Source organism: Sapajus apella, unplaced genomic scaffold, assembly GCF_009761245.1.
Source record: "Sapajus apella isolate SASKATOON/1434 unplaced genomic scaffold, GSC_monkey_1.0 scaffold45, whole genome shotgun sequence".
NCBI classification, from domain to species: Eukaryota; Metazoa; Chordata; class Mammalia; order Primates; family Cebidae; genus Sapajus; species Sapajus apella.
Genome location: NW_022436985.1, coordinates 14,385,984 through 14,402,993, shown reverse-complemented (window position 1 = coordinate 14,402,993; position 17,010 = coordinate 14,385,984). Strand labels below are relative to the sequence as shown.

Here is a 17,010-nt window from a genome sequence, read left to right as displayed (position 1 = left end):
GCGTGTGTATGTATGTGGTGTGTGTGTGTGTGTGTGTGTGTGTGTGTGTGTGTGTGTGGTGTGAAGATTGTCCTGAACTGCAGATACTGGTATTCAAGTTACTGTAAAGGTACCCTTCTCCTTGCTCCCTCATCTGTAATCTTAATAAATTAATCTTGGATTATAAATCAGTCTTTTACAAATTGGTTAACAAGAATCAGAACTTTGGCCTGGCACAGTGGATCACATCTGTAATCCCAGCACTTTGGGAGGCCAAGATGGGCGGATCACTTGAGCCCAGGAGATGGAGACCGGCCTGGGCAACATGGCAAAATTCCTTCTCTATCAAAATTAGACAAGCATGGTGACACACACCTGTAGTCCCCAGCTACTTGGGAGGCTGAGGTGGGAGAATCACTTGAGCATGGGAGTGAGCCTTGAACTAGGCAACAGAGCAAGACTCTATCTCAAAAAAAAAAAAAAAAAAAAAAATAGAGCTTTACTTACTTGGGCAAACTAGTAAACTTCGGGTTTCTAGACTTAAAAAAACCGGCCAGGTGCGGTGGCTCACACATGTAATCCCAGCACTTTGGGAGGCTGAGGCAGGCAGATCATGAAGTCAAGAGATTGAGAGCATCCTGGTCAACATGGTGAAAAACCGTTTCTACTAAAAATACAAAAATTAGCTGGGCGTGGTGGCATGCCCCTGTAGTCCCAGCTACCCAGGAGGCTGAGGCAGAAGAATCGCTTGAACCCGGGAGGCGGAGGTTGCAGTGAGCTGAGATCCCGCCACTGCACTCCAGCCTAGCGACAGAGCGAGACTCCGTCTCAAAAACAAAGCAAAAACCAAAAACAAAAGAACCAAAAACCTCTAGGTTGAACTACAGCCCATTGTGAATGCTGCAACTCAGAGGCTGGTCCAAATAGCTTGCAGGTTAGCCGCTGCTGTTTTACAATCTTTTTAGCTACAACAAATGGAACATGTGCGGTGAAGCCCGGAATTCTACTAGGACATTAGGATACCGTACTTTGATTTGGGTAAGGAAATGTAGGGATGCAAGTGGGACAAGAATAATAGAATGCAATGCTAAAGATAAAATCAAGGACAGGTGTAAGGAATACTTAAGAAGGAATAAAATGGACAAATTTACCAAGACATTATCATATAATAATTAAACGTGTGGATGTTACACTGGGGCTGAGTGGGTGTGAGTCCCTGCTCTGTGACTAACTAGTTCATGACCTTGGGAAAGTTACTTTAGTTTTTCTGTGTCTCAATTTATTCATCTGTAAAATGAGGATCATAATAGTACCTGCCTTACAAGTACTACTGTGTAAGAATTAAATTAGTTAATTCATATAAAGCACTTACAAGAGTTCCTGGCACACAGATACTTTCTATGTATTTACCTAATACCCTAAGTAAATCACTGTTAGATTATAATGGTCTAAAATGTTAAGGCATAAATAACTTAGACTATGGATCTATTTGCAAAGTTTCCAAAGGATGTTTCTTAGACAGGTGGGTAGAATGTTAATCAAACAAGTTCCAGACTCATAAACATTGCTAGTTACACTTTCTTTCTTGCACTAGTGTCATCTACATTTAAGCTATGATTGTAGAAAAGGAGAGGCAGTATTTAAGTTGTGTTTAAAGAAAACCTTCAATTGTTAATTCTTCACTGAGACTCCTACTCTGTGCAGTGAAGTGTGTGGGTGCTGGTTGCATACACACATAGAGGACTTGGACATCCAGATTATAAAGTAGTGGCAGCAAAAAAAGACCTGGGCATAAATGTGGGGCCTATGATGCTTATAGGAGGGAGAGGGCACCCAGATATGGGGGAGGGGTAAGGATGAGCCTGGAATCATTTCATAGAGGAGACAGTATTTCAGCATTTTCTAGTTAACCCTTGAAGTGTTAGTACATTTTAAAGATAATTTTCATGCACTGGAAATAACATAAAGCAGTTAGGAAATGGAGAGTTTGGAAATCCTAAGGACAATTCTGGGCATTTCGCAGAGTCCAATTTGATGAAAGAAATAGGTGAGAGAATAATGAAAGATCTGGGTACAAAGGCAGGCTGAGCATAATGTTGATGAAGCTGAATTTCATTTTTTGGTGGATGCTACGGACCATGTAGCAGAGAAATAATGTGTAAGTATTCCAAAGAATGAAGTGTTAGTGGGGAGGTAGATTCAAACATTATTCATAGTTCTTAATGTATAATTAAAATGTATTTTTTTCATTGGTAAAGTATAAGAAATCTTTAATAAACACATATACAATAAATAACTCGTATGTGAAAATGCTCATTTGATAGCTTCATGCTTTGTCAGTGGAAGAAGCCACCACACCAGGGAAATCCGACGGCAATCTTAGCAGCTCCTCTACCTCTTCTTGCAGGGCTTCTGCTTTTTCATGCAACAGCATCTACATTAAGAAATTAAGACATGAGGCCAAAATATGCATTGCTAGAGCATTGCCAACAATTTTACCACTGTCTATTGAACACCTGAATCCTTACACATCAGAAATCTAGACATTAAAACTATAATGAGATTGAAAGATGGCCACTTAAGAATAAATGATTATAGTCAATGAAGATGAGGCATTTAGTTAAAACCATTTTAGCTGATCACTGCCTTTTAGTATACCACAAATAAAGGAGTTTTAATTCTCCCAAAGATTTGTTTTATTGAAGACTCAGCCACTTAAAAATTAGCTCTTAATCTATAAAATCTAAGACAATTTTGCAAAAATTTAATTATCTCCTGAAAATGTTATCCTTTATATATATGCACTTTATTATTCCTCAAAATTTAGTATGCTTTTAAAAACCTACCAGTATTTCAAATAAAAGTTTTATTCAAGTTCCTAAACTTAAAACCGTTAATTTCAAAAGCAACATAATGAGCAAAAAAACACGGCATATAAAACATGTCAATGAATATTTGCTGAATAATAAATTTTTTGTCTTTCTTGTAAAAATCAGAACTAAAACACTGGCATTTTTTCATCTGGGTTTTGTGTACATAAGGGTGAAGTATTGGTGCTACTTATGTTATAAAATTTTTATTATAAAAAGTTTAACAAAATCATAGGAGGAAGAATTATATGAAAGAGTGAAAGTGAGAAAAATAAAAACACTCTGCCAATTTGACAAAGCATTGTATTGTACAGCATTATATAAAAGAGAATAAATGTAATTAGGTAAACTTTCGAGTAATTGAGGTAATGGTGATCATGTAAAAGAAAAAAATCTCCTAACATATCCTCTAAAAGCTATATAGATCAACAAGAATAGTAAGTAAACTACGCAAAACCCATGTGTCAGTATTACTGTAATGTAGAGAATATATCAACTTCAAGTTAGCTGTTGTTTAAAAAAGCCCACCAATTTCTGGAAGAATAAATTCTTTTTTTAATTAAAAAATTTAAAAAGTTTTTTTTGTAGAGACAGGGTCTCCCTATGTTGTCTAGGCTGTTCTCAAACTCTTGGGCTCAAAGGATCCTCCTGCACTGGCCTCCCAACGTGCTGGGATTACAAATGTGAGTCACTGCACTCAGCCAAAACCAGTTTCTTGAGCTCCCACTCAAATGTTTGCAGAGATCCAGATGGGGTTGAGAAAAAAAACCACATGAACAAGATAAGAGGGAAATAGAGGGTCTAAAATGAAATAAAATCACCTCCAGAGAGAAAAAAACTACCCAAATATAAAAATACTGAAAAAAGAATGTTGGTTGATTAATACACTCTTTATAGGAAGATATTTAAAATGCACATGGGACTCTAGAAGGCAGTCTTGGAAAGGCAATGCTTTTAGGGGAGAGAATGGGTGAAAAGGGAGGTGGCTTTTAAAAGCTCCGCAGGGAGGGGAAGAGGAAAAAAGGACAAAATGTACAATCTTGTAGGGCAAAAGGAAATTAAAAAAAAAAAAAAAAAAACAGACACAAACCCTCCTTGCATTCCTCTCCCACCCAAAGTCATTCATTAAAGAATAATACTTTGCTACTCTGACAGAAGAGAACACTCTTGAACTGGGATCTCATAAACCATTCCAAATGACTGCGTTGTCCAAGATATGCAGAGGCACAGGCAGTTCTCATCTATACAAAACTACTATATAAAAAGAAAAAAAGTAAGAACCCAAACTCTTCAGCTTATAAAAATTTCTCTCCCTGAAAACAAAAGATGAACCAGAAGAACTGTAACACAACATGGCAAACAAAATTAAATATCCTCAAATAAAAATCTGGAGATATGAGGAGTGGAAATGTTCCTTGAATAAGAAGTTCAAAAACTAAGAACTGACATGGACAAAAACTGGAAGAAATGACAGAAAAGTTGATTGAGCTCAGGAAAGGAATAAATTAAAAAGGCAAAATCATATTAGAAATAAAAGCTAATAACTATAACTAAATAACTGGGTGTCCATAGAAAAACAGATTTAAATAAAAAACCTAATAAGGGCCATTGAAAAAAATTTAAAAAGCAGTAAAACAATAAAGAGAATAAAAATGAGATAGGCCGGGCATGGTGGCTCACTCCTATAATCCCAGCACATTGGGAGGCCAAGGCAGGAGGATCACTTCAGGTCAGGAGGAGTTCGAGACCAGCTTGGCCAATATGGTGAAATCCTGTTTCGACTAAAAATACAAAAATTAGCCAGGTGTGGTGGCAGGTGCCTGTAATCCTAGCTACCTGGGAGGCTGAGGCATGAGAATAGCTTGAATCCAGGAGTCAGAGGTTGCAGTGAGCCAAGATTGTGCCACTGCACTCCAGCCTGGGTAACAGAGTGAGACTCTGTCTTAAAAATAAATAAATAAATAAATAAGAGATTAAAAAAGATGTAAAAAGAACTAGAGAGACTGAAATGAAAGATGTCAGAAAAGATCCAACATAAGTTCAACAGGAATTGTTAAAGAAGAAAAATCAAATGGATTAGAACTAACATTTAAAACTGTAACCCAAGTAAGCTTCCAGAAATAAAATAAAATGAATAGCTATCCTAGTAAAAGTATTTGAATTTAAAGATTAAAAAGAAAAAACAGGATAATGTTTTACATACTTAAAAGTCCATAGGGGGCTGGGTGTGGTGGCTCACACCTGTAATCATCCCAGCACTTTGGGAGGCTGAGGTGAGAGGACTGCTTGAGGCCAGCAGTTGGAGACAAGCCTGGGCAACATAGTTGGATCAAGTCTCTACAACAACAACAAATTAGCCAGGCATGGTGGCCCATTCCTATAGTTCCAGCTAATCGGGAGGCTGAGGTGGGATCACTTGAGCCTGGGAGTTCAAGGCTGCACAGGGAGCTGTGATGGTGCCACTGTACACCAGCCTGGGTGACAGAGACCTAGTTCTTTCCCGTCACCTCAAAAAATATCTGTGATGGAAGGAGGGGAACTAAAATGAAATGCCAGTAGAATCTGCGTTTCAAATGTGTAACAACCACACTGAAGCAGATTTTCTTTTTAAACCCCAAACCAAGTAACATTTTAATACATCGTTGTAATTATATACTCTCAGATTGAAGACACAAAGTGCTGTAAATAAATACTGAATTTGTTTTTTTGGAGTGGTATAATTGAACAATTCCGAAGTTATTTTCAGTGCATTCTAAGACTGAGGAAAACAGAGAAATATATTAATAAACACAGGGATGAGGTTTCTCATTGTTGGAGAAAGGAAGTACAAATATGAAAAAGAGGAAGACTAGTGCAAGTCCTGTATGGGATTAGTTTGGCAAATTAAAGATGATTGGAAATTCTTTGACAACACTGTTGAGAGATGGGATATAATTTTCTTCTTGAATCTGTGCTAGCCTTTGTGGTTCACTTATAACTAACAGAATACAGAAGAAATTATGCTACATGACAGGGCTCAGTTAATAAAAGGCCTTAGTGTCTTTAAATGAGATCATTCCAAGGCCATGTGAATCCTCCCTCTCAGACCCTAGCATCAACACTGTAAGAAAGTCAAGCTAGGATAGGCAAGGTGGCTCACACCTGTAATCCCAGCACTTTGAGAGGTGGGCAGACTGCATGAGCCAAGGAGTAGCATGACCACCCTGGGCAACATGGAGAACCTTATCTCTACAAAAGAAAAAAAAATTACAAAAATTAGGTGTGGTGGTGCATGCCTGTGGTCCCAGCTATTTGGGAGGCTGAAGTGGGAGGATCACCTGAGCCTGGGAGGCTGAGGTTGCAGTGAGCCATGACAGTGTCACTGCATTCCAGTTGGGATGAAAGGGAGACCTTGTCTCAAAAACAAACAAACAAGCCAAGCAACAGGGAGATTATAAATAGATAAATAAAAAGCTGCAATGTTTTAAGATATATTATACCAGACTGAATAAAAAGAGACAGAGACAATATAAAACATTAAGTGCCTTTGACCTAATTGTTTTTTTTATTTAATTTAGAGATAGAGTCTCGCCCAGGCACGATGGCTCACTCCTGTAATTCCAATATTTTGGGAGGCCAAGGCGGGCGGATCGCTTGAGCTCAGGAGTTGGAGATTAGCCTGGGCAACATGGTGAAAAATAAATAAAAAAAGAGAATTTAGTTGGGCATGGTGGTGAATGCCTGTGGTCCCAGTTACGTGGGAGGCTGAAGTGGGAGGATTGCTTGAGCCTGGGAGGTCAAGGCTGCAGCAAGCCAAGATCATGCTACTGCACTCCAGCCTGGGTGACAGTGAGACCCTGTCTCAAAAAATAAACAAATAAATAAATAAAAAATAAAATAGAGATAAGGTCTCACTTTGTCGCCTAGGCTGGAGTGCAGTGGCATGATCATAGCTCATTGCAGCCTTCATCTCCCAGGCTCAAGTGATCCTCTGATGAGTAGCTGGGACCACAGGTGTACATCACCATGCTCGGTTAATTAAAAAAAAAAATTTTTTTTTGTAGGGACAGGGTCTTGCTATGTTGCCCAGGCTGGTGTCAAACTCCTGGCCTTAAGTGATTCTCCCACCTTGGTCTCCCAAAGTGCTGGGATTACAGGTGTGAGCCATGACACCTGAAGCTGAACTCTTGAACGTCAATATTCTTGAACTACATATAGGAAGCACATTGAGAAAGCTACCTAGTGGCAAACATGGGCTTATTGCTTATGGAAAAGAGATAATGACTCAAATGAGAGAATCCAAAGCCAAGAAAAATCATTCCCAGAGAGAACTGGGACATAATTAAAGAACTGGCCACATATGGCTGGCTAGATTTCAGAACTGCTGATATGCACTACCCATTTTCCTCCTTTATGAACGAGAGTGTACTATGGTTATCCTACTTTTTGTTTCACCATTGTATATAGTGTCGCTTTAGTTCACTTGTCTTCAGCATAAGAAGAAATATAACTTGTGAAACTGTGCTGAAGTTGCATCAGTCACACCCGGACTTAACTTGGAACACTGGATCTGAGTCTGATGCTGTGATATTATGATATACATATATCAGTTTTTATCCACAGTTCTTGGCTCATAACTTCCATAGCCCTTATTACGATGTTGGGGCACTTTAGACCTCAGAAAACAGAATTTCTCTCTCTGACCTTCTTCTGCCCTCCTTTCACCTGCCCAAGGCAGAACTCTAATCTGATCAATGGGTGTTAAAACCCTCATTCCAGGCTGGGTGCAGTGGCTCATGCTGTAATCCCAACAGTTTGGGAAGCCAAGGTGGAAGGATTGCTTGAGGCCATGAGTTCAAGACCAGCCTGGGCAACATAGCAAAGCCTTGTCTCTATTAAAAAATAAAAACATTAGCCAGGGATGGCACCTGTCTGTATTCCTAACTACTCATGAGGCTGAGATGGGAGAATTGCTTGAGCCTGGAAGAGGAAGGCTGCAGTGATCTATGATTGTGCCACTGCACTCTAGCCTGGGCAATAGTGCAAGACCCTGCCTCCAAAAAAAAAAAAAAAAAAAAAAAAAAGAGAGACCCTCATCCCAGAGTGTCCTGCCCCATACTCTGGGAAATTAATGCCACACAGAGAGGCCAGAAGAATCTGAACAGACAGGTCTTGCTGGTTTCCTCACTCAGTCCATTAGTATTATTAATAAATCAGACCCTTTCTGTCCAGTCACATTTCTACATAGTTGTCAATCATGACAATCCAATAAAGTTTCCATAAGAGGTCTAAGAGTACAGGGTTCACAGAGCTTCCAGACAGCTGAACACATGGAAGGTGCTGTGTCCAGGGAGGGCATGAAAGCTCTATGCCACTTCTCCCTACCTTGCCCTATGAATCTCTTCATCTGTATCTTTGTGACATCCTTTTTTATTCACATGTTTTCCTGAGTTCTGTGAGCTACTCTAGCAAACTGATTGAACCCAGAGAAGAGGCTGTGGGAACTCCAACTTGAAGGTGGTTGGTAAGAAGTTTTAGAAGCCCAGACTTTAGAAGCCCAGGCACCGGACAGTGTCAGGACTGAATTGGAGGACACCCAGCTGATGTCTGCTGCAGAAATGATTGCTTGTTTTTTGGGGAGAAATCCCTCACATTTGGTCACAGAAATCTTCTGTCTGTGTTGTGTTGTTGAGTGTTGAGTAGAGGAACAAACAAACAAACAAAAAAACTGAGTTTTTCCTGATGGAGGTTATAATTGAAAAAGCCTTTTGGGGGTTAATATATTTTACATGTGGGAGGAACAGAAACAATTTGTGATGAGAGGGCAGATTTTAAAGATGACTGCAAATTATTTGACACTCTTCTCATGAAGAGGTGGAGGTCTAATCCCCTTTCCTTCAATCTGGGTCTTATGGTTTTCTAGTAACCAACAGTATGTTGTGGAAGTGATACTGTATAACTTCTGAGGTTGGCTCAGAAGACTTCTTGCATTTTCTGCCTTGATACCTTAGAATGCTCACTTTCTGGACATTCTCTCTCAAAACCTAGTTGCTATGCCGTAAAGACTGAAGCCACATGGGAAGGCCATATGTAGTTGTTCCAGTTGAAGGCTGGAAAGCCCCAGTTGCCTCCAATTATCAGCTGTTGGTCATGTGAGTGAGCCACCTGGGTCATCCAGCTCAGTTGGGCCTTATAGACTATAGCCCCAGTCAACCTCTGACTACAATTACATGAGATCCAAGTGAGAAGCACCCAGCTGAACCCCTCCAGAATTCCTAATCTACAGAAACATAAGCAAAATAAGGTGGCTGTTTTAACCCACTAAGTTTTGGAGTTAGACTGTTATATAGCATATGTACCTCGAAAAATCAGAATTAGGGTTATCAGTATGAGCTCATGGCCTTTAATAATTTATATATAAATATAGAAAAATACATAGACATACATCAACAAGGGCATTCCGAGTTAGTGCCCTAGCTCCACGGGCACCAGAGCTGGCTTCTGGGCAAGTTCAACAGCACACTGTAGGCAGCTTCCTGGCAGTTTTGTCAGCACTCCAGTGGGCAGCTTCTGCTTATTAGCCTTGGCTGAAGTATCACAACAAACTTCCCAGCATACAGTGGCAATTAAGTCTGAATCTTATCCACAGGGGGTGCTGTGGGGTGGGGGTGAACCATCTCTCAAATGTATTATTTCCTGAATTCTTTAAAGTTCTATTGACCCCTTAGAGGCCTGTTCAAATTACTGTGTGGTTTCTGCCTCCTAATGTTTAGATGCTGACAGACACAGCCAGAAAGTAAGAAAATAATTCAAGAATGATGATGACCAGTTTTCAGGAGCTTCCACTGGCTAAATATGAGGTCATCTGAGCACCAACATAAGTAATGATTGTAATGGATTATAACCCATATTGAATACATTTGAACCTAGGAGTGCATACTGATAAATACATGAATAAATAAAGGAAAAGCTTTTCCTCATAGTAAAACACCAGTGAATAAATCCAGAAGGAATAATGGAGTTAGAAAATTACCACTTGACAAATATCATGGAAATAATGGAGTTAGGCAAACATCACTAGTAAATGCTAAAACAAGTGTGTGAAAGTTTAATGAACTTTTTTTTTAAGGTGCTATAGCAAAGGAAATAACTACAACTTCATCCCTACCAACTCCAAGAACTCCTAATTTAATGGGACAAGGTCAGTCTTAGTGGTTTCTTCTATAAATTGGGGGTAACACTGACTTTGTCCACCTCATAGGTTTGTTGTAAAGAAAAATTAAGGTAATATACGTAATGTGAGCACCATTAAAAAGATGGAAATTTGCTTTTTAGCTAATTCTGATTTACATATGAAAATAGTAAAACAACGAAGTTTCAAAGAAGCCAAGAAGTTTCAGACTTAGAACTATAGTTGAGATCAAGAAGGAGATAATCTCAAATTGCTGTGGAATAGCTTTACCCACAGGGAGCAGAAGGCAATGACAAACTGGATTGCATCTAGCAAAGGGAAACTATGACAGTGAATGGCCTAAAGCTCGATTATTTAATACAGATAAAAGCAACAGAAAATAGAAACCCCTGGGGGCAATGAGAGCTGTTTTTGAATATGTGAAAAACAGTGTACAAACAAAAGAAGAGTCTAGTTCCAGAGGTGGTACACTAATGCAATGGCAGGAATTTTAAGAAGGCAGAATTTAGCCTCAGTATATCAGGATAATTTTTGTAACACTAAGAGCACACAAAAATAGAACAACCTAATTTCTGATGAGCAAGCTCCTTGTCAATGATGGTACTCAAAGGTGGGGACACCAGATGTCAGGGATGCTGAGGAAAGGATTCCTGTGAAGAGAACTTTGGGATGCAGAGCTCAATAACTTTCGGGGTTCTTTGTACTCAAGGAATCCTTGAAATGGTCTTTTATTAAATTTGTTTTTCAGATAGACTCTCACTCGGTCACCCAGGCTGGAGTGCAGTGGCGTAATCTTGGCTCACTACAACCTCAGCCTCCTGGATTCAAGTGATTCTCATGCCTCAGCTTCCTGAGTAGTTGGGATTACAGGCGTGGGCCACCACACCTGGCTAATTTTTGTATTTTTAGTAGAGACGAGGCTTCACCATGTTGGTCAGACTGGTCTCAAATTCCTGGCTTCAAGTGATCCACCTGCCTTGGCCTCCCAAAGTGCTGGGATTACAGGCGTGAGCCACTGCACCTGGCCGGCAATTTTTTTAAAACACATCATACTCCAGCCCAAGCCATTATTTTTTTTTCCAAGAGTTAGCATCTCATTCTGTCACCCTAGCTCACTGCAGCCTTGAACTCCTGGGCTCAAGTGATCCTCCTGCCTCAGCCTCCTGAACAGCTAGAACTACAGGCATGAACCACCATGCCCAGCTAGTTTTTACATTTTTTCATAGAAACAGAGTCTCATTATGTTCCCCAGGCTTGTCTCAAACTCCTGACTTCATGCCGTCTTCCCAACTTGACCTCCCAAAGAGCTGGGATTACAGGCATGAGCTACCTTTGAAATTTTCTTTATTTTTTAGCAGGCCCTTTTTCTGTTTAGCAAGGCTTGTGTCACAGCAGATGCACTATTTTTACTCACAGATATGAGTATGTGCTTTTCTATCTACAGAAATAAACAGTTATGCAATGTTAAATGTTTTTGTTCTGATGTCTACAATACAAGGAAATAACATAAGGTTATTAAGGTTAAAAAATAGTTTGCTTACCTTTGCTGATGAAACAATTTGCTTGGCTTGGCGTCTTGATAAATGATCAATTGTCCTTATGAGCACTTCAGGATTTGCATTAGCTAAGTGCATTAGACTTTTGTAACCTGCACTGTATAATTGCTTCGCTCGACCCTGAAAAGTGTTACAAAATCAGTAGGATAATAATTTGGGTTTAGAAAAAAGAAATTTCAGCACCCTAACTGAAAAGAAAAAAAAAAAAACCTGCATGTAAGAGACTAGCATAAACTAAGATAATAAAGTAAATATGAAGATGTAAGACATGAGAATCCTGAGAAATTTTAAAAAATGCATTTGGGTGGTTCCAAACTGACTACAAGATAGCTTTCTATGCAGCTGGAGTCAACTAACTTGTGCTGCAATCAAGAATAGAAACCCATTAAGGCACTTAGGTTGGTGGCATCATCTCATATCCTAAAGCAAAATGTTCCAGTCTAGTGTCTTTCTTCTTTTCTTTTTTTTTTTTTGAGACAGAGTCTTGCTTTATTGCCCAGGATGGAGTGCAATGGTGTGATCTTGGCTTATGGCAACCTCCACCTCCCATGTTCACAAATTTTTTTTCCTCAATCTTCTAAGTAGCTAGGATTACAGGCGTGCAATATCACACCTGACCAATTTTTGTATTTTTAGTAGAGATGGTTTCACCATGTTGGCCAGGTTGGTTTTGAACTCCTGATCTCAAGTGATCTGCCCACCTCAGCTTCCCAAAGTGCCGGGATTACAGGTGTGAGACACCGCATCCAGCCAAGTCTAGTATCTTTCAATGGTCTCACCATCTACTCAGGGGACCACTGGTGTCTGTGCGTGTATGTGTGTATTTCAAGTAGAACTCCTCTGACTCAAGAACTGAATAATAGAGAATATACTGAAGTTGAAGATTGGCTGAAAATAGAAAGCTGAAAAACTAGTTATGAATCCTTTCTTCTTACTCTCTTAGAAAGAATACAAAGGACCTTTGCTGCCACTGAATCACCATTATCTTAAACAAGCACTGAGTCCAAACTAACAGAAGGTAATTCTTCAAAGGAGTGGAAGAAAGAAGAGGTGTTAAGGACAAGTGGTAGCACAACATACTTGGAGACAGTCACTCCCACACTTCCTATTGTTTTTTTTTTTACAACTGAGATTTTTTCATCAGGTCTTCCATCTAATAACTGGATTCCTGGAAGGCCATCACAGCTATTTGTTTTAAATAAAACACTCCCATGAAGCTATTACTTCCCTTGTACTAAGACTTCACAAAATAACAAAACCTGGCTTCTGTGTTAATCGACCCAATTTCAATTGGGAAGCCAGGAAGCTACTGACCTCTAAAACTCCAGTCACTTCCATCAGAGGGATTAGTTCTGCCTTTACACAGTAAGTCAGCTTCTTGGTAAGTTCTACCAAAAGAGCTCTGTAAACCCAAAACTCCTCAAGCTCCTGAAGAACACAAAGAAATATATAAAATTTAAATTTTGTAAGTTATTTCAAAGTTTGGTTTGTGTGATGGGGGCTCAGAAAGAAAGTTCCTTATATAACTTCTGGAACTTGAGTTAAGCCAGAGATGAAAGATGATTCTAGGCAAAATGGATGTGAAGAAACATGGTGAGGACCCTGAGGAATTTGAGGAATTGGTTTTAGGATGAGGAAAAGATTGAAAATTGAAAAATAAGTCAATAAAAAGAGCCCTGGTCATTTTAATCAAATATCTGGAGGCAAATGCATACTTTTTCTTTCCCAAGTGACTAAAAACAATTCCTACTTCTGGGAATTTATCCTGTAGACAAATATTAAACATGGAAATATTCAAATGCAACATAATGTTCAACGCAACAACAAAATGATAAAAATACTGGACGCCATGAGTCAATAATTGTTAAAGCTAGATGGGTAAATGGGAATTCAATATAATATTCTGTCATATATATTTGAAATATTCTATTATAGTAGTTTATTTTATTTTAAAGGTCCCTTTATAGCCTTTGGGTATCACTGTGAGAGTACATGATGAATGGAACATCATTAGCGAGCATCTTGTGACCACTAAGAAAGAAATCAGTGTAATGAAGATGGCAGAGTAAAAAGAAGAAAACCCTTGAACAGAATGATTGAATCAATCAACCTTGAAGTTGCCTTAATCTGGGTATGCCTGTTATATAAAATGATTCTTTTTTTCTTATTGCTTAAATGTTGAAGGGTTTTTCTGTAACTTGTAGTTAAAAGCATCTTAACTAATGCAATTAATGTACTATTCCATACCATTTGTAACTTTTTTTTTTTTGAGACGTAGTCTTGCTCTGTTGCCAGACTGGAGTGCAGTGGTGCGATCTCAGCTCACTGTAACCTCTGCCTCCCGGTTTTTAAGTGATTCTCCCGCCTTGGCCTCCCAATTAGCTGGGACTACAGGAGTGTGCCACCGCACCCAGCTAATTTTTGTATTTTTAGTAGAGACGGGGTTTCACCATGTTGGCCATGATGGTCTCGATCTCTTGACCTTGTGATCTGCCCGCCTCAGCCTCCCAAAGGGCTGGTGTGCACCAACTTTTTAAAAGAAAAAATATCTTAAAATAAGCTTGTCCAACCTGTGGCCCACAGGCCATATGTGGCCCAGGATGGCTTTGAATGCCACCCAAAACAAATTCATATAATTTCTTATGATATTATGAGATTTTTTTTTCTCATAAGCTATTCTTGGTGCATTTTATGTGTGGCTTAAGATGATTCTTCTTCCAATGTGGCCCAGGGAAGGCAAAAGATTCAACACCCTTGCCTTGAGATACTGAAAGTAGACCAGGTTTGGTGGCTCATGCCTGTAATCCCAGAACGCTGGGAGGCCAATGTGGGAGAATTGCTTGAGTCTAGGAGTGTGAGACCAGCCTGGGCAACACAGCAAGATCCCTGTCTCTATAGATAATAACTTAAAAAATTATATACATAATGTAATATATATCATATAATTATATACTATTTATATTACATGTAATTTATAATTATATATAAAATGAAGTAAATTAATTAGAGCACAAATTGTCAGCTAGATTTTTCTTAGGATTAATCATCAAACTTTCTTGATGCTTTATAGATTTTTTTTTTTTACTTGAACAATTCAATAAGGCTCAAAGCTTCATAGTCACAAAGAAAACAAAGGAAAAAAATATTAGGGAGAGCATCTTTAAATATGAAAAACAACAAACATAAAAAACTTAAGAAAATACATTTTAAAGGCTAGCTGCTTCTCATTACCCATAATTTTTGTCTTCTGTTTAACTAGCATGTGCTCACGGAATATAAACTAACATTTAAAAATCAGCACAAGAAAAGAGATTTAGAAAGCTAAATTTGTTAAAATAATTATCATTCAATCCAAAGCCAAGTATTTTTTAATTATTTACTCCCTTCAAAATTTATTAATGATAGAATTAATTGCCATATCATATACAGAATATGAAGGTTTAAGAAAGGGAAAATAGAATATATTTTAAATTTAGAAAACAATTCATGGGAAAAAAGTTTTAAAAAATTGAGTTGGAAACAAATATGGAAAGAATTATTATGTCACCCAATAAGAAGAGATTTAAATGCAGCAAAAATGCCTTATATTATAAACACATCGAAAAATTATCTGGATGGAAAAGTCTGGTAAGTTTTATTGTGCTATTTAAAGAAATTCTGAAAGCTTATTTTAATAAAGTCTTAAATCTATTGCACATGCATATGGCCAGAATAAGGTTTTCTTCTTAAATTGTTCTATAAAATACACACTTGATGTACAAACTTTAAATAGCTGCCTGCCACTGGAAGCAAATATAGTAAATTATAATGGCAATCAAGAGAACATGGGCCAGGCATAGCAGCTCATGCCTGTAATCCCAGCACAAGGCCAACCTGGAGGATCGCTTCAACCTAGAAGTTCAAGACCAGCCTGGGCATCATATGAGATTCCCCCCCATTCTACAAAAAATTTAAAAAATTGGCTCACGCCTGTAATCCCAACACTTTGGGAAGCCCAGGCAGGCAGATCACTTGAAGTCTGAAGTTCGAGACCAGCCTGGCCAACATGGCGAAACCCCATCTCTACTAAAAATACAAAAGTTAGCTGGGAGTGATGTTGCATGACTATAATTCCAGCTACCTTAGAGGCTGAGTCAGGAGAACTGTGTGAACCCGGGAGGTGGAGGTTGCAGTCAGCTGAGATCATGGAGTGCGTTACAGTGAGCCAAGATCATGCAACTACACTCCAGCCTGGGTGACAGAGCGAGACTCCATCTCAACAACAACAACAACAAAATTAGCCAAGTGTAGTGGCACACACCTGTGATCCCAGCTACTCGGGAGGCAGAGGCAGAAAGACTGCTTGAGCCCCGGAGGTTGAGGCTGCAGTGAGTTTGGATAGTGCCACTATACTCCAACCTGGGCGTCAAGAGTGAGACCCAAGTAGCAGGGACCACAGACGTGTGCCACCATGCCTAGCTAGTTTTTGTTATTTTTTATAGAGACAGGGTTTTGCCACATTGCTCAGGCTGGTCTCGAACTCCTGGGCTCAAGTGATCCACCTGCCTCAGTCTTCCAAAGTGCTAGGATGACAGGCGGAAGCCACTGGATCTGGTCAAAAATAAAATGTTTTAAAAAGAGAATATAGAACTAAATAGTTGAATAGTAGCTGTTGGATATAGGTAACTTACTAACCAAACACCTGACACTTTTATTACTTAGATGAAAGGCATTCACATGGAATCTACATCAATAGAGAAAGGTTGTTTTTAACAGTTAATTCAGAATACATAAAACTATTAATGGTGGCTGTAAGAGTTGGGTTAAAAAGGCACTTTTTACTTGTTCATTATGTGTTTTAATTGACAGTAATTTTTGTATTGTTACCATAAATACATAATAGTACTTACAGAAACAGATAAAAACAAAGGCATGTTTAAAAATTTTTTTTTAATGCTATGTAATAACAGAATACGTCAACAATGAGAAAATGCTGACGTACTAACTAGCTTATTAGTTTAGTAACAGTTAAAACAAGAAGATGTACAAAGTACATACCATATATTAAATGAAATTACCTCACAGAAATGTAACACACAAGATGAGAATGAGGCAGCTCCAGTGAGAAGATTTTGTACATATCCTCGAGGCATATTAAATTTTTCAGATACAGTCCAAATGTTGGTCTCTTTGAGCAAGGAATAAAGAACAAAAGACAGATATAGCCTGTTGACAACGTCCTTGTCCACCTTCTAGAAAGACACAATCAAATAAATTCATTTACTAGATGAATTTAAATGTATGTCAAATGTATGTTATTAAAATTGGACAAAAGGAAATTGTGGATGAAGTATTTCATAGCTATTACCAAGCTTAGAAACTAATTAATTCTTAAATTAGGAGGAAAAAAAAGATGACCTTAAAAAAGAAAAAATAAATATAAAATGTAAAATTA

At 38.5% G+C, this 17,010-nt stretch overlaps 1 protein-coding gene across 11 annotated transcripts in view; it reads right to left on the bottom strand.

Moving 5' to 3' along the window:
* Nucleotides 1–2,195: 2,195 nt before the first annotated feature.
* The window catches only part of HELQ (helicase, POLQ like), a 49,667-nt gene continuing 34,852 nt past the window's right edge, over nucleotides 2,196–17,010 (bottom strand). For 9 of the 11 annotated variants that reach the window (XM_032239723.1, XM_032239715.1, XM_032239717.1 and 6 more), the window contains 4 exons: nucleotides 16,634–16,807; nucleotides 12,891–13,004; nucleotides 11,562–11,696; nucleotides 2,199–2,413 (listed from right to left, as the gene is read on the bottom strand). In XM_032239723.1, the coding sequence (XP_032095614.1) occupies nucleotides 2,306–2,413; nucleotides 11,562–11,696; nucleotides 12,891–13,004; nucleotides 16,634–16,807 (531 nt within the window). In that variant the 3' untranslated portion in view covers nucleotides 2,199–2,305. Of the gene's footprint in view, nucleotides 2,414–11,561; nucleotides 11,697–12,890; nucleotides 13,005–16,633; nucleotides 16,808–17,010 lie in introns of all 11 variants that reach the window. The other 2 variants (XM_032239725.1, XR_004257331.1) reach the window with 2 other exon arrangements.